The 13,795-nt window shown below is 36.1% G+C and overlaps 1 protein-coding gene across 5 annotated transcripts in view; it reads left to right on the forward strand.

Moving 5' to 3' along the window:
* Window positions 1–11,173, forward strand: part of ide (insulin-degrading enzyme) — a 115,485-nt gene extending 104,312 nt beyond the window's left edge. For all 5 annotated transcript variants that reach the window (XM_073027484.1, XM_073027481.1, XM_073027480.1 and 2 more), the window contains 3 exons: window positions 1,905–1,977; window positions 3,950–4,017; window positions 8,118–11,173. In XM_073027484.1, coding sequence (XP_072883585.1) covers window positions 1,905–1,977; window positions 3,950–4,017; window positions 8,118–8,213 — 237 coding nt within the window. In that variant the 3' untranslated portion in view covers window positions 8,214–11,173. The remainder of the gene's footprint in view (window positions 1–1,904; window positions 1,978–3,949; window positions 4,018–8,117) is intronic.
* Window positions 11,174–13,795: the final 2,622 nt, after the last annotated feature.

Below are 13,795 nucleotides of genomic sequence, written 5' to 3' on the forward strand. Positions count from 1 at the left end.
TTTGTCCCTTCTACCAAAGTGCATGACCATATGCTTCCTCTACTATATTCTATCTGCAACTTCTTTACCATTTCTTCTAATGTAAGTTCTTCTGCAGATTCCCTGCTGCTTCATCACTACCTGCCCCTTTCTCTATCTTTATATTGTTCACAAAGTTGGCCAAAAATTCCACCATCTACATCATTTACACATATTGTGAAAAGAAGCAGTCCCAACACCTGATAATGTTGTCCTTTAATGCCATACTGCTTTGTCCATCCACCTGACTGGGCTTTCTAGCTTGTTGCTATGGTCAGTTTGACTTTCACTTCTCACACTGCTGTGTCAGTTAAGACTACAAATAAAACAACTTAAGTTCTCCAGCAATACACAAGTGGCTTACGAATTGCTTGCCTTGGAGTCCTATCCTGACTGCTAATCAGATTACAATCCAACCTAATGCATGTGCCCCTACCTACTAGATCAAAGTATTCTAGTAACACTCCCACTCCCCGACATCCTGTAACATCTGTATTTGAAACATCATCTCAATTACTCTCAGGTGGCCCAATAAAACTTCCACAGGCCTTCAGCTGTCTCTCTCTCTCCCCCCCCCTCCATAGTACTTGTTAAGTTATATTTAATGGACCTATTATTATTAAATAGTATTTTTCAAAAAAACCCAAATCCTTGAATTACTTGAACATTAAATGTATGAAATTAAATATATTCTTGCAACTTACTCCCACCACCTCTCTGTGTGCTGTGATGTAACTGTGACTTTTCATTTCTTATTTTTTGATAATATTTCTCAAAGTCCCCCTTTTTAAAACTTTTGCTATTCAGTTTTTCCATTTTTGTGTATTCTAAAATTTGCCAGAAAACTTAAATTCCTTTATGCCCTCTCGCCTTTTGCTGGTATTTGCAGATTCTTGTTCCAGGGCCATGATTTTTTTTTATACAAAAAGTATATGATACATCAAGTAAATTTTTCATTGCACCAGTGCCTACATGTAATTGTGGATATGACAATAAACTTGACTTTGACAGGAGGGTTCTGGAACCCAAACAAATGTCTTAAGTCGGGAAAGCGACTACAATCTGTGTTGCACTTGACAGAAGATGCTTACAGCTTCATGGCAGCCAGCAGATTATCACACTAGTCTCCCAAATGCTTATTCATATATACAGGCTGTACATAAGTTGAGTGTTCATACTTCCTTAAGTTTATCCCAGTGAATCTATAACCATTTCTCAAACCATCAGTCCTATTTTTCCACTTACTTTCCTCTTGTCTATTTTGTCTTGCTTTCATTTCCCCACAAGTCCTGACCCTCTTCAATTCAGATATCACTAGGTACTTATAGTACCTTGTTAACTTATGAACACATCTTTAGGATGTTGGAGGTAAGTGGAGGGATGGGCAAAACTTGCTGAGCAGAGGGAGAATGTGACACACACACTGTGTCACCCCAAATGAATGTGATCCACACGTGCCAGAATTCACGCAAGGGTAAATTTAAAAGCAGTAGGTAAATTGCTGTTTTTATATTATTTCCTTTAACCACTTTGGTCTATACAATCTAATTTATAATTCCTAAAACAAAAATTTTAAAAAAAAACAATCTCTGTTTCTACCAATGCTTATTTCCCCAGACTGCATCTTCTTGTGGCTTCTTTGGAAATCAGTAGAAGATGCCGCATCAGATTTTGCCAGTGGAACCCACAATTGTGAATGAATAAATTACACAATAGTTAGGAGTTACTTACAGGGCACTTGCAAGCAAGCAGTGTCGAAAGAAATCTTGTTAGAAAGTCATATATAAATGAAGACAGAAAACTAAATAATTGAAAGCACAAAATCCTTTTGATGAAATAAATTCTAATTTACTGCAATATAACAGGCAGTTGTTCTTCATTTACAGGAGCTCCTGTCAGTCGATGGTTCCAGGAGGCGCAAGGTCTCCGTGCACGTTCTGTCCCGAGACATGGATTCTTGTGAGTATTTGTGACTCTTTTATTAACTGACTTATAGAAACTGGATTCCATTAAAAAAAATTATCACAAATGTAAGAATTTTCTATGTAATTATTTATAGCATTCGGATTTGTTTTGTGTTCAGTAACATCCAGTGGCAAAATGCGTAGCTGTGTTTTATTTTTGGCAATGTTATGAGAATGCCTAACACAGGGAGTACTTAGCAAATACTAAGTGTTCCATCTAATAGTGCTGCTGTCGGCCATTGTATTATGCTGAAAAAATTATTAAAGAAAGTTAAACTAAAAGAAAATCCCATGAACGTTCAGTTGGTCTAATGGCCTCTAAAGAAAGGAAATCAGTTACCATTGAAAGAAGATATTCGATTGGCTTTATGTTAATGCTATTCCATAATTTCTAATCTGCCTTCACAATTAATGATCTAACTAGTTCAGTAAATTGTCACTTATTTCCTTCCAAAAAGAATATGAAAAATAAGGGTTTAAAACAGATGTCAATTTAGTTCCTATTTATCCTATGCTATCAAACACTAACACAAAAAATGAGTCCAGGTGCCCCCCCTCACAAAGGTGTTCCTATGAAACCTTTCTTAAGCTGAAATGGTGTAAAGCGAAGAACAATTTATATGGGGAAAATGTTCATAAAAGCGAAAATCCTCGTTGTAATGTGAAAACAGGTTACTAATGTAGGTCTTTTGTAAAAGCTAAGTGGCGTAAAGCGGGGGACAGCTGTATGTTCATGCATGAAATTCTATCTTGTGCATGTAGTTCACTTATAGTTGCTCGTTTTAATCAAATTCCAAATAAGAAAATCTGTACAGTAAGTGACATTAGGTAATATTATTGTCTAGTTCACTATCTAATCATATTTTGGTTTGACTCAGTTAGGTTGTGATATTTTAACCTTTTTTAAATGCCTGGAAAGAATTTTTGCCTTTCTATTATGTTATAAATAAAAAAATGAATCGGTTCACAGAAGTGGTTTAACTCTTGAGATTCCAGCTCTCTGGGTTGACCTGGGCCTCTGGGTCACCTGCCAAATTACTATTTTTTTGAGAACCTTATCGGCTTAAGACAAAGGATGTGTACAATATATCCTAAAAATGTTTACATCTTCAATAAATTTTGCAGTACACAGCAAAGGCCAAATCAATGTTTTATATTTGGTGCTCTTGAAAACAGTATCACTTTGATTCTTTTTACTTCCCACGTTTTGAAGAATTTGAAGAGTTTGCATACCTAAATCCCTGTTTTGCTGCTGCACTATCTTGAGGAATGTTACTGCTTAATGTATACTTGCCTTTTTTATGTTTACAAATTGTCCATGGCATTTCTGTAATTGCACATACTCCAGTAAACTGATCGCCCTCCTGAAATCTGTTATTTTCCACTAGAAAGGTGTTACAAACCCACCAAACACTTTGGTAAACAAAGCCCATTCCAGCACAATTCATAGGGAAATAAAACACATGCATCATTCCCTGCTTACTAACCCCTGTCTGCAGAATATATTAATCTCATAGCTTTGTTTTATTTTCTGCCAGTTAACTTGCCAGGGAAAAGTATTGGTAACTAAGTATTTTTCACAATTGGAATTATGAAAAATTGAAGTTTAAACAAAACTTTTCTGACCAGTCAAATCCTCCTCCAGTTTTCATTTTAAAATAAAGTGCTGTTAATGCAGAATTTTTCTAATCAAATTAAAATCAATTCCAAATGAAAACAGTAAAAGTTTTCAGTAATTGAGTGGTTGTGAATTGAAAGCTATGTATTGCTAATCATGGAACATACTGCTTTTCCTTTGCATCAAAACATATAATTTTGACTAAACGTTCATTAAAATGTAACTATATCTTAGTTCTATACTTAGGCAATTGATTAGTTTATAAAATAAAAAAAACAACCATTCTCTTGTATGTTTTAAAATAATCTAAACACTGGTTATTTACATATGATAACAAATGTAATTCTAGGCCCTGTAATTGAACATGCTCACTGCCAAAATGATGTCAATTTGACTCCTGCACCACCTTTGCCCCAGGTGAGTAATTTTTTTGATTTCATTTATCTTTTTCTGGACAATATCGTCATTGAAAATACCTTAAAGGTTTTGGCAACAACAGGTATAACCTTGGTAACTGCTATCTTATGAGTCTAACATTAATGGTAGAGAGGATATTGGAAAAAGATCCTGAGGGTCAGAATTAATCTACACTTGAAAGGCTGGGATTAGTGAAAGTTGAGCTTTTTTTTTAAAGGGAGATCCTGTCCATTCTATTAGATTGAATATTTGAAGATGTAACTAAATATGTTGATGGGAGCTGTACATTGAAGTCCTTTACAAGGAATTCTTTAAGGTCCCACTTGAGAGACTGGACCAAAAAGTTCAATAGATCAATAGTTACATTTAATGTCAGAGAGATGTATACCATGTATAAGGGTATGGACCAAGTGCTGGTAAATGGGATTAGTGTAGATGGGGATTTGATGGTAAGCATAGAAATTGTGTGCTGAAGAATCTGTTTCTCTGCTGTATGACTCTGATCGGATTCCTAAGTTGAAAATTAAAAAGCGCAATTAGTTTTGGTGAGTCTGACATTCTAGTATTATTCTTTGAAATTTGGTTGTATTTATTTTACATTGTAATGTTACTTAAAGCAATGTTCCATCCCAAAGCTAACAGAATTCTTGAACTTTGACCACTCCAGATTAGTTTCACAGGAAAAACCATGAAAATCAATAGAACTAAATATTTTACAGAAAAGCTTGGGTAATATTTTTCTGCATCAAACAGGAGTAATCATTTAGGCACTTGTGGTGAACTACATATACCTGTCTGGACACGCCCCTCTGCTGACTGCTCCTATGGCTCCTCCCACAGACCCCTGGATAAAGGCGATTGGAGGCACTGCTCCTCCCTCAGTCTCCAGGATGTTGTGTGGTGGTCTCTTGCTGCTAATCGTGGTCTCTTGCAGCTAATAAAAGCCTATCGTTTGCCTCCTGTCTCCGAGAATTATTGATGGTGCATCACCACTACAAACCTGTCCCATCATTCTTTTACTTTGTAACTGATCTGTACCTCGGCTTTAACTTTCCCACTCTCTATATCTCCAAATCTTTGCAAAACAAAACTTATCAATCAAAAATTTTAATCGACTTGGAATCCACAGTTGATTGGAAAGGAAAGCTTTGAAATTTCTGTTTGTGGAAAATTTGCTTGCTTATTTCTACCCTAGTCGCAATTTTATGCGTCCTTGTTCTAACATCTCCATATCAATAGTTATACAGCATGTAAACAAGTCATTTGGCCCACTGCACCCAAAGTTACTGGACCAGTGGCCACCCATCTATGTTAATCCCATGTTGCAACGCTTGAACTGAAGTCTTCAATGTCTAGGCAATAAAAATAATTACCTGGATACTTCTTAAATGCCATCAGTGACTGTTTAGCCATCATTCTTTCAGGCAATTATTTCAGGAACTCATCCCTCTGGTTGAAACTATGCCCTCAGCTTTATCCTTTTTTAACAACCTCTTCTCCAAGGAAAACAGACTAGCCTCTTCAGTTTCTTTTCATAATTGAAAAGTTCCATTCCAGGCAACATCCTGTGAATCTTCTTTTGCACCTTGTCCAGAGCTATCACATCTTTCCACTAGTATATTGTATTGACCAGTGGGTGCAGTGCTCCAGCTGACGTTTGACTAATGGTTCATGAAGTTGTAGCACTTGCTTTACAAGCTGTTCTGAAGGATACATACTGATACAAATATCAGCTGCTGCTGGAAGACCTGTCAATTTATTGAAACAAAAACCCTTGGGTCTGCTGAAACACTACAGCTGTTACCCGATCTCAAGTTGTTATCTGATTTCTAAACTTGTGTTATTTCTCCTTACTTGGCTCATGCCTTTCTACATGATTGCTCTCCAGGTCCTCAATACTTTAATTTATGTACCACTCACAAATTCAAGAGCTCATGTTGCTTTCTTTATTAAGTTAGTGACATTTGTTATCCATCTTATTGAATTTTCTTTAACTGCATTTTGCTTTGAAAAGTATCTAGAAGATATTTAATCCTCTTGATCGACTCGACTAGTACTCTTTACTATTGACCAAGGCATTCAACTTCGCTCACCCCCCCACCCGAGCTCCTCTGTTATCACCCATCACTGTCCTCCACAGATCCCTACTACCCCTTCACACATTCATGTGATTTTAGGGCCGAACTCCTATCTATGTTCTTTGCTCTGATGTATTTAAGTAAGTAATGGGCCTTCAATCTTTAAAATTTTTTGCTTATATGTAGGTCAAAATTCTTCCTGCTGATTGCAAGTTTTTTGATCTTTGCCTGTTCTGACAAGTTGTCTATTTTGTCTTTCCTATGCATTTTATTTTACCTTCCCCCTGCTATTTTTATCATACCAGTTTCATTATTAAATTATTTTGGAATTATCTGGTTTTAAAAAATGTGTAACTATTCTGTTTTATTTGTAAACCCTTCTTTAATAAGTCTTAAATGATGCACAAATTAAATAATATAATTTCCCCCAAATTCTAACTCCCTAAAATGCACTTCTTAATTCTCAGTGCAGTTTCTTCCCAAATGTTGTTTAATTTGGTTAGCTGTTGCCATCTTTTCCTTGTGTGTGCACAGTTTTGATGTTGCCTTCCCTTTGATTACAGCATTCAAGCAATTTTGATCTGTAGAATCTCATGTAAGATAGTAAGTGTAACAACCAATTTGCATATCTGCTTTTGTCATGTTCAGTGACAGCTAAATATTGGCTGTGCAGTGGAGATAATGGCCTCTCCCTTTGAAATTGTATCATAGCATCCTTTTCAAAAAGCTTCTGAAGCAGATGGTGCTTCAGGTTAACGTCTCATATGAGACCTTTGACATCACCAGTTTTTGGCCTGTATTTTCCCGATTGGGGCCTATTGCCAACATTTGCCACATGTGCCTGGTTCTCCTCTACTTGCTTTGTGAGGCCAGTCTTATTGGTTGAGATTACCCTAGAGCTAAGTGGAAAAGTGAAGAGAAAGACCCTAGACAATGTATTTTCATGACATCAGAGAGTCAAAACAAACTAAGACTACAGTTATATGTTGGAACATTTATCTTTTTTTCAACACCTTTTTGTCCTTGATGTTTAAGAACAATCTAAAAAATTAGAATAATTTTAAAACAAATAACTTTAAAAATAATGTAACTCAAGTTATCACCGCTTTTAAATAATTAAAGATGTTAATAAAGGTAATTTAGCTTTATACATAATGCCTTGCTATCCCTATTCAAATAAGAGCTCATGAATTCTGCACCAATATTCATATGACTGACATGAGATCCAAGAGATCTCCCAGTGTATCAGCAGGGGAGTCTTGAGATGCTGTTGTTCAGTTTTGGACTTGTGTACCAAGTCTATCAGCAGATTGTAGCTGGGGATTTGCCAGAAGAATGTGGCCATAGTTTCGGCTCATAAAACCTACTGTCACTTCTTAGAAACAGGAAAAAGAGGATGAACCCTTTGAAAATTAGTAACAATGCTATTGATATTGAAAATTAGGAAATAAACTTGTTAAATAATTGCTTGCCACCATATTTACAAAAGGAAAATTATGAAATACTAGAAAACTACAAATTAGACTAATATTTATTCTCTGGAAAATTTTAATCTATATAATTGAAATAGGGACAGCAATACAAGATGTAGCCTCATGAACCAGTGTTTGTGAAAACTTTTTTCTGTTTTGGTCAAAAACATGCATATTTTATCCAATCCCTCACTGAGGTAAGAATTAAATAGCCCTATAAACTGCAGATTATTTGAAAGACATTTGTTTTGTCTCATTCAAAACAAATTTATTCATTTGAGCTATTTTCGAGCTTGAGAATGCTCATGTTGATGGTTGGTATAGCTTGTAATGCTCTACCTCAGCAGCTGAAGCAGGGATCATCATGACTTTTAAGAGAAAATCTGATAAGTCAAAGGAAATGAAGATAGATTCAGGGTTATAGAGAAAGAGCAAGACATTACACGATTGGTTTTGACTTACTGCAGCTATTGAAATGGTGCAGACATCCTTGTGGTCTTCTTTTAACTCTTTTAATTATTAACCTAATAAACTATATTTTGTCTTCTAGCCAAGCATAATTGAGGATATGACCACATTCAAACGCAATTTACCACTCTTTCCATTGGCAAAGCCTCACATCAATTTCATGGCTGCAAAACTCTGAGATAGGAAATACTGATCCAAAGGAAGGAAGATGTGACTGAAAAACATAAGTGACAGTATTCGTTCTGCTGGGAATTGGAGAAACATTCATAGGAGATCATTTTTTAAATGAACTCTTTGTGACTAGGAGAGTACAAAGCTATATAGTTGTTCTACATATTTCTGCCTGTTACAGGTTCAGCTACCTAAGTGGTGTTTTAAATATTGTCCATAGACGCTTCACACACAAGATTGGAAATCTACAAAACACTAATGTACAAAACAGTGAAATAACACTGTATAATATGAATCAAATTTCTTTTGTGATAGAGCCTTATAATTGAAATCCGTACTATGTTTTTACCTTGTACACAAATTTTGTAGTTTTGAATTTTTGTGCTCATACATCTGGTAGTAAAATGATGGAAACTTTTTTTGGTCTTAAACTACTCTGTAATGTTGATATGCCAACCTGCAGTGAATTCATTTATTAAATCTTGTAAAAGTGACTTTGGGTGAGTTTGGTTCTGTAGTTACCTGAAACAATGACTTGTGCAGTTAAGCATGTTTTAAAAATTCCAATGAATATGTTTGCACAGCACTGCTAAAGCAGAGCAGATAGAGAAACTGTTGATAGGATGAAAGACCAGATGATGCATTTATTCTGAGAACTTGTGGAAAGCCTGACTGTAAAATAGTCTGAAAGTAAGCAAGAGTTTGGGTTTATCTGGAAAAACTGTAAAATTTTATAAATCATTCCTTTGCACTACTGAATTCTATTAGAGCAATTAATGCTTATAGATATTTTTGTTAAAGTAATAAAGGAATTGAGAAAAAGCACAAAAATTGGACCCTATTAAAAAGATTTTCTGTTTGCCCTCTTTTGTGAGCTTATGAAACTTAAATGTTTCATCTCTAAGGACCGCATAATTCAAAAGCATCAGAAGATCTGAGTTCTGATGAAGGGTTTATCTCTGCAGATGTGCTGGCAGACCTGCTGGGCATTTTTAGCTTTAATTTATTTGATTTCCACAATCTGCAAGTGTTTTTCTTTTATATTGTTAGACCTGTTCTGTGTGCCAGTTCTTAATTCTTAGTTAAGTGACAATTGAAGACACAGTAGCAAATATCAAATTATCAGTAAGAGGGCATTAAAGGCAAGAACTAGAGATTTAGCCACCAGCTTAAAGCAGAACAGTGAGAGTAAAAGTTACATAAATGCATCATTTGAATATAATCAGTGTATCAGGATGGTTGTAATCACTTGCATATATGATAGCACTGCATTAGTATCTCTGTGCTGTCAACAAGGGTATCAACCATGAGATCAACAACAGAGATTTACAATAAGACTTAGTAGAATAACTGATTATGGCTATTAAATATTGCATGATATTGAGTAACGTACCAGGAGTCAAAAGCAGAATTCATGAAGCAAAAAATAAACAAGGTAACAGGCCATTATAGCCAAATGAAATTGCACTGAAGGGCAAGTAGAAATGATTGTTTCTACATTGTGTGGTTTTGGGAGCAGTCAACAACTATGGAGTCTCCTCTTTAACATTTGGCAATAGTTATTCATGAAGTCCTGCCAGTTATTTCCAATTTTACTTGTGAAGATCATTTGATCAAGTTTGTAAGATCACAGTTCCTAAATAAATTTGTGTTGCTGTGAACCTGACATTCAGTGCAAAGTTAGTTTTATACAAGGTGCCCTTGTTCTAAAGTATGTAAAGACATTTTAACAAGCTTTCCCTGTCAATTCTACTATGCTGCTACACTGAGCTGACTCTTATTTTTCCTTGTCACCCAGTACCACATCTTACATCTTACCATGTAATAGTACAATTATTTCAAGAGATTTAAACATCTATTTGTACCAAGAATCTAGTTAGCAAAAAAAGAGTTGTCCATGGTAACACCGTGAGGCTTAAACACAGTGTGGTGAAACTAAGCATATCATATAGTCATTGATTTTACAAAATACTTTCAGAATAGATGTCTTTGATTATAACTATTTCTCTGAACACCCACCCACTCATCCTCTGCTATTGCAAGTAATTTCCTGAAATGTTTTGGTTTACTGAGAATAGTGATGCAGTATTTCAGAACTGGATATCACCTTGGAGTTGTGATCCTGCAGAATTTCAGAAGGTGTTTAGGAAATAATTTTTTCCTGTGAGATCATGGCTGACAGATTGGGGAAAGTCTTTTAAATTAGACTGTATGTTTGAATCACATTCAATCTAGCAGCAATCCCAAGGTACAGAATGCAGTTTGACATTTCAAGTTTACAATATTAGATAAGGTTAGTAATAATAATCCTGATTTTTAAATAATTTTAAAAATATATTAGCATACAAACTTGTGTACAATTCTTTCACAAATTTCACTCTGCTGATGAGCTAAATGAAATATATATCCTATTTTCTGACAATGCAACATAGTTGTACATAGGCATCATTCTTAAGGCCAGTGATAAATTTTGCATTGTGGTACATACTGAATATCTATTATAAAGTCAGATTTGGAATTAATATGGTGCAATATATAGACCAGAAAATTAGATTAAAAGCTAATACTTGAAAGAGAATTTATTTTGGTGTGACACATGTTTTCTAGTGGTCTCAGATCCTTTGCTGCAGTGATAGTGTTCTCTATTATGTTTCCAACATTTTACTGACTTGTGTAGCAGTGCAGATTGACTCAGGCATATCCATGGATATCCATTTAGAGGAATCCAAAGATGCAGCTTTTTCCAAGCAATAACAGCCAACAGAGCATCTACAAATATTCACTCTGTTTTTATGGCTTGTGAATAGTTGATCAATTTTTGTTGACTGTGACATTAATTACTCAACTTGAATTTGAGTATTTTGGAACATTTGTTGTGGAACTGGATGTAAAAAAAAAAGTATAGCTACTGTACTGAAAAGGATGTTACTGTTCACAATAAAATAAACTCATGATCCTTCTCTGTCATCATTTGTTAATTGTCCAGTTTCCCAACTAGAAATACCTGGTACACAGTCAAATTTAAGTTTGAGCATGCAATTTCTTGGCACTATTTTGATCCTTTGTTCATGGTATTTCAAATTTGTATATTTTTAAAAAAGACACCTACCAATGCAAATGTTAAATTCACTGTCCCAGTAAGTAAATACCAATTTATTTGCCTTTATAAAGTGATTGGCATATCCAAATTAAATTGTATGTTGGAAGCCAAGGTGCTGAGAACTGCCAATCAGAAGGAAATTATCTGCCAATTTCAAAATAGTTTTCCACCCAGCTCCATTCAGATGTATTTTGAAAATGCATGTGTAAATTCTTAAATGTGTTAACAATAAGAGTTTGTCAGCTTTGGCTCTCCTTGCATCCTCATTTTAAATCCGAGCATTATGACTTTGAGATTGGATCACAAAGCACAGCCATTCCAAATGCCTTGTTTAGTCTAGAAAATCTTGAATACCCAGCCATTGCTTGATGTGTTATGTTTTTCTTTCAAACATGGTCGTTAATAAAAAAGGCAAACAATAGATGTCCATGCTTTACTCCCCTGGAAGACAGGCACTGCAGTCTTGTGAAGGGACTCAGTTATTGGACAAAGTTCCAAGATTTAAACACTATGCTTTCATGTCAGGCCAAAAGGTGGCTTGTAGAGATGGGTGGTGTCCCCACGTGCTTGCTTCCCTCATCTGCCATGGTGCTGATGGTTTTGGGATGAAATGGTTTTTTTTAAAAAAGTGAGGAGTGGCACAGTAGCGGCACACTTTACAGTGCTGGGGTTTGTGCGCTCTCCCCATAACTACAGGGGATCCCCCCCATCTTCCAAAACTATACAGGTTACTAGTTAATTTGTCACATGAGTGTAATAGAGCAGCACAAGTTCATTACACTGGATGGGCCTGTTATTTTGCTCAATAAAACAAAAAGTAACAAGCGTATTTTGTATTTGTGCTGGTCTGTCATTGGAAGGGAGTAAATATATGGGGTGTCAGGCAAATCTGGTTACTTTCACTTAACATGATGTATGCCAGTGCATATCAAATGTGATGTATGATACATACTGTGATATCATTGTCACACTGTTCTTATTTAAATTATTGCCAAGAGTAAATGGGTCATGTCTGATAAATTGCCTATCCCTGGAAAGCATGTTTTCCGTCTACTGTTTATTACAGCTTTGCTATTTAGTGTGTCTCTGGCATTAATCACGTACTCAGCTGCAGGGTATTCTCGAGGCTGCCTGCCCATGTGGCAGGCTGCTACAGTTAACCATCTCCTAAGAACCATGCTCTCAATTCAAGTTCTCCAAAAAGCAATATATCCAGAAGCTGGGATCACAAATCCTGTGAACACAGTTATTAGTAAATACCTGTGCCTGGACTACATTGGCACAAAGCTCTAGGTCATAGCCTTCCTGGACTTGCTAGCGGACAGATCTTTCCAGACAAACGTTTGATTTCTGCTATATTCCACAGCCTGCTCTGCACTACAGCATTAAACTGGTACCCACTACTTACTGGAAAGTAAATGCTCAGACTAAAAAGTATGTCAATCTATGGGCTGCTGGGTTCAGAGGATTATGGACTGCATTCACGTCACCTGGAATACTGCTTGAGAACTTTCAACTCTGACCAAGACCATCACAGCTTGAATATTCAACTCATAGTTGACCACAAAATAAAATTTCATGTGAATTCAGTGTTCCTGAAGTTTTTGCAGATTTCTTAGGTGTTCCATGTTAAATGCTATTTAGCAGTGAGATAGCAAGTGCTATACCCTCCTGCTGCCTCCCCTCAAACCTGGACTTTTGGGGCAGTTTTCTCAGTTGGGATGAAGTCTGATGGAGAATGCCAATAGGATCTTTGGGGTATAACTGGAGTTTGCTCACTGGAGTTTTCAATTAATGCTCATTCCGATAGAGTTTCACAGCTGGTCATTCTGTGCAAACATTAGAGCCCAGGATTTAGAATCCTACTCCAGTGTTTATGCTCAAATTTCACAAGGGATTTAACTTGGGTTAGAGTTGAGGTGAAATTAAAAATTAACAAGATGCACTATTTATGTTAGTACATCTGAGTTTTTTCCTCATTGACTGTAGACTGAGTAACAGCACTACTTACAGAGTGTAGATTTTTCCCCCTACTCGAATAAAATAGGTTTAGGTGCAATGTTGAAATATTTGTCACTCAGAGGGATGATGTGCTGATATCAGGAGATTTAACTGGGCAGTTTCAAAACCAATTGCAGACTGTTCAAACATCTTCCAAATTTCAGAGAGGGCTATAATTAATGGTATTTCCTCCCCAATTTAGCTGCTGAAACAATCAATGGGTCCTGAGTACTGACACCACTGGTAGAAGTCATTACTGTAGACATGCCCACGGCAGTTATTGACCACACATGGGTTGAGGGTTGTGATAGCAAAAGGCAAAGGGATGCCCATTTTCAAAGAGCATTCTCCCACACAGAAGCCACGTCGTACCTAGATTTCTCTGAAGGTGTATCTGCAGGCACAGGTTTCTAAGGCTGAAATAAGTGAAAAGCTAGAGGAAACCCAGTGGCCATACTGTCCTAACCCCTGCTCAATACGTGGGGTCA

The sequence above is a fragment of the Hemitrygon akajei genome, chromosome 23, assembly GCF_048418815.1.
Source record: "Hemitrygon akajei chromosome 23, sHemAka1.3, whole genome shotgun sequence".
NCBI classification, from domain to species: Eukaryota; Metazoa; Chordata; class Chondrichthyes; order Myliobatiformes; family Dasyatidae; genus Hemitrygon; species Hemitrygon akajei.